Source organism: Paramacrobiotus metropolitanus, unplaced genomic scaffold (assembly GCF_019649055.1).
Source record: "Paramacrobiotus metropolitanus isolate TYO unplaced genomic scaffold, Prichtersi_v1.0 Parri_scaffold0000360, whole genome shotgun sequence".
Lineage (NCBI taxonomy): Eukaryota > Metazoa > Tardigrada > Eutardigrada > Parachela > Macrobiotidae > Paramacrobiotus > Paramacrobiotus metropolitanus.
Window position 1 is genome coordinate 11,864 of NW_026570580.1, and position 6,651 is coordinate 18,514.

A 6,651-nucleotide genomic window follows, 5' to 3' on the forward strand; every position below is an offset into this window, starting at 1 on the left:
ATCGGCTTTATCACCGACCAATCAAATAAAACGTAATTATTTGAATTCATAACACTCTTGCTATAGTATGTACTCCACATCCGCGCTTGTCTGGGGCAGTGTCTCGCTATCTACCCTAGTGTCTAGTATCTACCTGGGTGTTTATCTCTTGCTGTATATCAGACAGAAACGCAATAAATTTTACTTCTAACTGGTGAGCCAGCGTGTGTGATAGACGTCTGTGTGCAGACTGCCAATTGTACGCAGCGTGGCTGCTTGTATGAGATTTTGCCAACCGGAGAGCAGATTCTAAATTTTGCGTGTTTGTTTTCCTGAGTTTCCTCTATAGGCTCGCTAGTCGCTATAATAAGGACTGCATATCTGATATCCTAACCTCCATATCCAACTGCCAAGCCCTTTGTCCTAATATTTTGCGGATATCTGATGGTATGGATATGGATATTGAAAACATAAATGCGGATATATCCGTGGATGCACCCCATACTGTATCTGTTAATCCAAGGCCATTATGCTGGATATCCACAAGCTTACGCTGTAGCGTAGCATGAAATCATATCTCGTCTAGCCAGGAGCGCGATTTTGTCCATAGGTGGAGACCGTGGAGCCACAAGCTGGGAAGTGCTGTTTTACGGTGCAGGAACGACTCTTCAGTGTGGAGAAAGACGTTGACAGGACCGATTTTCCGTCAAAGAGCGCCGTGAAGATAGAGTAAGCGGTCCTACAATAGGGATGTGTGTGGACCGCACCAGCCACCCCAGGTCGCAACAGAAGAGCCAAAGGCATCGGCATTCATATCGGCAGTGTTCTACGTCCGAGTAGAAGGGTGTCGGCGGCTGAGGAGAAAGCAGTACAACTGGGATCGAAACGAATTCCTGGATGTTTTCGTGGTCCGGGACGGAAAATTAGGTAAAATATGGAAATAAATGCCTTTTTGGTCATAATGTCTATGGTAAATTCCATTGATACTTTTAACATTTCGACTGCATTAGTTCATGGCAAAAGTTCAACGAGAGCTTTAAAGAGTACCAAAAAAGGCCGAAGAGCCGCAGTTTCCGGTCCTGTGATATATGTCGTACTCGCAGGAAGTAGATTACCCATTTACAGGAGGAACTGAAAGTAATTTGCTTGTTTGACACAGAACGTCAGCTGCATGGAAAAGATTCTACGACTACTTTACGAGCACATGCTGAGCTTACATTAATGACGAGGCTGCTTAATGCTTTAATAAAGTAACGGTATATTTTGACTGCTATTAAGTTTGACGTTGACAATTGTTTACACTTTATTAGGCCCGTTGACACGTTAAGCACGTTGGCAGAGATTTTGATTGTTTTTCCTGTATTTAAATTTTATCTGTACAGTAGTGTGCTCTCGCTTGCACCTTTTGTATTCTAAGGTTTAATTCTATACTCGCCTATTAAAAGTTCCTGTACTTGAAGTACTACAAGTATGCACGTTTGCAATGCACCGGTACCAGTACATTTCCGTTCCGGAGCAACCAGTTTGGGTTGCAACTTGTATTCTGTATTATTGTGGTACTGTTAACGTGATCGGCTATGGGACTGGCCCTTTGTATTTGCATTATGCAACATCAAATCATTTATCTAATAGCATTCGGCTTCACCCTTGGACGTTGATTACGCAAAGCGTAGTCGCGCGCAGCGTCTATCCTACTCTAGTACTCTTTATGTCCTAGGTTTTCCGATGCAGTAAGCCTGAATCTGGGGATGTGATGCGGCAATGTGCAGCAACGGTATCCGATCGTTTGATTGCTCAGATTCTTCGTTTCCCTGTGAGATTTATCCTGACACCGGCATCTACCAATGGAACGCGGTAGATGTGAAGAATTCCGATGGGCTCCTTGAGCGCGGTCTGGTCATCAACACCCTCCCCCGGGGTCTGCTCGTGGACTTCGGCGTTCCCGGCCGCCGCGCTCAGTTCGTCGTTCTGAAGAGGGCACAGCACTGTCTGAGTTCCAGACAGCAGCATTTTGCTCCATTTAGCGAGTGGGACGCCGAGTATAAAGGTTGGCAAAATAATCCTGTGGTTCCGACCGGCTTTCACGTCCTTGCGCGGACCGCCGCCGATCGCCCGTGGACGTGGTATCCGGCTGTGTTTCTTACGCGGCGCGTCCTATGGAATAAATATGCATACGTTCGAATCCAGTTGGGTAAGAGTGTTGTGGCTGTGTTCGTTAGCGCCCAGGTGGTCCGTTTTCAGCCCCGCGATAGGGGCGGGCACCCAGTTCGGGCGGAGGACTACGTCATACGAGCCTGTGCCCTGCCGCCGGAACATGCAGCAGGACAGCCGTTGGACCCGGCGCTGTGGAATCTGTGGGTGGAAGGACTGATGTCGCTGCGTGACTGCGCTGCGTATCCGACGTGTATACAAAATGGCACCCTACTGTATCTACAGAACAGCGGTGCGCCCGCAAAACCGACGCCAGTATCAGAAGGCGATCTAGTACGGTATATGTGAATAAATACGGTGTATATTCTTATTATTATCATCCAACTGCATGCAGTAGCGCAACTTTAAATAGGCTGCTGCAGTTGAATAATTTTTTTAAATTATATTTTTCTCTACACGTCTATTTTTTACGGGTTTCGGACTTGCGACGCACAGTTTTGCCGCCTAAGAGACGTTGTGTTGTAAATAACAGAATCGGCAATGTGAACTGGCCAAAGCGGAGATGACACGGCGGCTACAGGCTGGCTGGACCTTCAGCGGTGATCAATGGATACCTCCCGCAAACCAGCCTGAAATTACTGTAAGTACTGATCGCCTGCATTTGTCGTTTTACTAATGTTCACAGCAGGTGCACGCACGCTGTATAAACCCGTTCACGATTCCACACAGACTTTATACAGCCTGTGTAGAGCCGTTTACGCATTTAAGGAAAATGTCCCGGTACATGCATAGTGTGGAAAATGCGATATACATATACACTGAAACTTTCGATTACGCGCACTCCGATTCAGTTTTTTTTGTATTTCTATATGTCATTCTAAAGTTAAATGATTTGTATATATTGTTCTGAAAACCGTTTGCGCGCGCATTCGGTTGCTGAGATATAGCGAAATAAAACGGGCGAGAAGTTTAAACGCATTTTTGTGTACGTACCCAAAATCTGGTTATTACCCGCTCTGCTTGAAGCTTCGCTGTAAAAGAATCATGGCCATAAAGTCGAAAGCGAACCAACATCACACTTATAGGATTTTTTTCCGATTGTAAAATGAATTTCAAAAATTTTAAAATTCATTTTAAAATTATGGGAAAGCGGTATGAACCTGAAATTGGTTCACTTTCGACTTTATGGCCAGGTGTCTTTTACCGCAAGGTTTCAAGAAGATCGGGTAATAACCAGACTTCTGGTACGCACCAATGCAATTAAACGTTTAGTTCGCCATATCTGGGCAACCGGATCTCGCGCGCGCAAACAGTTTTCGTAACAATGTATACAAACCATTTGGCTTTAGAATGACATAAAATTTCACAAAAAAGTGATTCGAAGTGCGCGAAAGCGAACGTTTTAGTGTATGTATCCCATTTTGGATACCACGTACCGGGCCATTTACCTTAAGGGGAGCGACCCGGTACATAAATGGCACCAAGGTCGTGCAGTGCTGTGGAAGCCTTTTGTGCGCGCAACATCTGGTTGGGGAGTTATGGCTGTAAGAAAATTCCAAAAAGTTTAAATGCTACAGGTGTACCAAAGGTCTTATTATGAACCGATTTCCTTTCAGTTTTGCATGTAAACGCACGTACTCTATGTGGATGAAGATCATTTTTACGCGTAACAAGGGATGATCTAGTCTTTTCCTGCCATTTAAAATAATGTTTAAAGGTTATTTTAGAATTTGAAAAATATTATGCTACTCTGGTTCAGTAGCATAATATACTTACGTGGTTTTCATACTTACGTGCATTTATGTACAGAATTTAAAGGAGATCGGTCCATAATGAGAAACTGGGATTCGTATACCTACGCGAAAGCGAAAGTTTTCGCGATGCGGTACACGAATTTTGTATTTAATGTGCCGGGTCAGTTCCCAAAATCATTAAAAGCCTTTTACAATTTACGCGGCCCATAGTGCACCATAAATGAACGAATGCAGGCTAGCAGTAAAGAACGTTTTCACAGCGTCGCCCTCCGGTTCAGCATTCCCATCGAATGGCCGCCGCTATCCCACCAGAACGCTTGCGAGAGATTCTCTCCTGTTTTGGTACGAACGAGCGGCCGTTGTACCGCCGCGTCAGTCCGCTTTGGGACGCGATCATAAAGCAGGATGCCACGCACCAGCGCCTGACGCTCACCTTTGACCAGGCGGGAACAGCAGGCTGCTCCGTGGGCATGGGCATTATCAAGTATTTAACCGCCGCCACGGAGGTGGTCGTCATTACTAACGCCAGACAAAGCGTAACGCTGCAGGAACTCGGTGATTCCTTGCGCTTGATCAGCGCTGTGTACCAGCAGCGCGGTAACCGCCTGAGAAAGTTGCAAGTATGTACGGTACCGAAAATATTTATTTAGAACCATTAGACAAACCTTTGGCGAATTTCACATTATAATAAAGTAAATGAACCATTGTATCTTGGTCAGTTTTTAATGAGATAATTTGTAAACAGTAAAACTTATCGAATAGGACAGTGCGTATCGGGGTCCTTAGGCAGTAAAGGGCAGGCTAATAACCTTTCTTCCTGAAACTCTTCTGTAGAACACTAGAAAGCCCGGAACTTGCTTTAACAGGTAGTCGTCAACCGCTGCCGCTGGGAACTAGGTGATGACCGCCTGCCAACGGAAATAAGGCTCTTAGCCAAAACGTGGGGCGATGGACGGGCCGCCGTGGAGCGCCTTGTCTGGCGCAACTGCCGCTTCTGCGGTATCGGCGATGAGCATAACGAGGTCGTTGTGGCCAATGACGCCACCACCTTTCGCTATACGTCGTGGAATATGCGGATGGATTTCTACGCACTGCTGGAGCGGCATTTATTGTGGATCGAACACCGAATTCCGCTGAATATCACCGGGCTGGGACGCTGGGTTGCGGAGGAAGCGCGGTTGAATGAAACATCAGACAACTGTGCCACCATTAAGCGGGTAGGGCTATTGTTAATTTCGAAATTAATCCAGATGACTGTTCTTTGCTGATAACTGTAGTTACTGGAGACCTATCAGTGCAACGATCCCCGCCCAACAAACCGCTACCGTCGGAAGGGTGGCTGGACAGGGGAGGATCTGCGGCGATTAGACATAAGGACATTGTCAACGCTGACGCAGTGGGTACTGCACTTAACCATGTTGTCGCGAGCACAGTTGAATCTGCGGCCATTTCATCGGCGACCTGTCGTCTGATTCATCGAATGACTGCCGAGGGGCATGTGGTTGTACAGAGTACTTGTTGTTAGCACATAATTTCAAACCAAAAATCGGTGACAACAAACAGCGCAGCCGGAGTCGCGCTGGGTTGCCAGCATCGGTCATAACCGTTTGGTTTATGGTAAACGAAGTCGCCTGGTACATGGGACGAAGATCGGGTATATGCACCGGATATTTCACGCACCTGCAGTTAATTTTTTCATCGTCGGTCTTTCTGTACATTGGCTTTCTTTGAAACCTTCAACAAAGTTACTAGTTATGTCTCGAGTATAAAAAGCGCACTGCCTGAGCAACGAAAATATTCGTTTAGGTGTTTGCGCCTCACTACAAAATCGCAACCGTAAATATCAGATCGTTAACATTGGGCTTATTAGATGGATCTTAGAAAGCCTACCTTGATCTATTAGATGATAACAGTTGCACCTTTTTCGTTTGCCTGACAAGTGCGGCCACTCGAATATCGGCGTTTCACTAGGTCCTCGAATGCCACCAGGGTTACACGTAGAATGTTTACAGTTTCCGCAGAACCTAAGAAGACCTGCTAGTAACAATCCCGGGGAAATTTCCACGCAAATTCGAACTTAAGCACTCGCACCACTGATTACAGTCCAACCTCAAAATGCTACAGATTGGCTCCATTTTTCTGACCGTGATAATGTCCACCAGTGTGGCAAGTTGAACTGGCAACGATGCCTCCTTTAACTCAACCATGGTCGAACTTGGAACACATCCCGGAGCCGAAAAACGGTTTGTGTTTCCACATGTGTTTTTCTGCTTTACAGTACATATCACTACTCCGTGAGAAATTTGTAGAAACGCAATATCGCCGGTGCACACTGACCAAATTGAACGTTATCTTATTATGTACTGATGTACTACTAAATTTTTATGTACGATATGTTTTGAACGATGAATGACTACTTTCATTTGCCTCAGGATGCGGTAGCTGGATATACGTAGGCAAGAGCACGTCAGGTTATTTAAGTTCACCGAATTATCTCAATGCATAACCACATTCTCTGGCATCAGAATGCCGTGTGCGCCTGTGCGGAATATTGAATCTGCTGAACGTTGTGCCAAGGTGGATGTATCCCTTATTCACCTTGGTTGTGCCATACAGTCTGTACATGGTTTAACAACGCCGCTAGACGTTTAACAACGGTTTAACAACGCCGCTAGCTGCCGTTTACGCAAGCAACAGGTTTCGTCCTAATTCTGAGTCAACATTCGAGCGCAATAGTTGCACAACGATTTATTTGAATAGTCTCCAC

The 6,651-nt window shown here is 45.8% G+C and overlaps 1 protein-coding gene across 1 annotated transcript; it reads left to right on the top strand.

Annotated features, from left to right (window-relative positions):
• Positions 1–280: 280 nt before the first annotated feature.
• LOC129602205 (uncharacterized) lies at positions 281–5,583 on the top strand. The gene is made up of 6 exons (XM_055501185.1): positions 281–906; positions 1,697–2,463; positions 2,663–2,770; positions 4,145–4,504; positions 4,751–5,101; positions 5,162–5,583. The coding sequence occupies exons 2-6, from the start codon at positions 1,741–1,743 to the stop codon at positions 5,354–5,356; spliced, it is 1,737 nt and encodes a 578-aa protein (XP_055357160.1). The 5' UTR covers positions 281–906; positions 1,697–1,740; the 3' UTR covers positions 5,357–5,583.
• Positions 5,584–6,651: the final 1,068 nt, after the last annotated feature.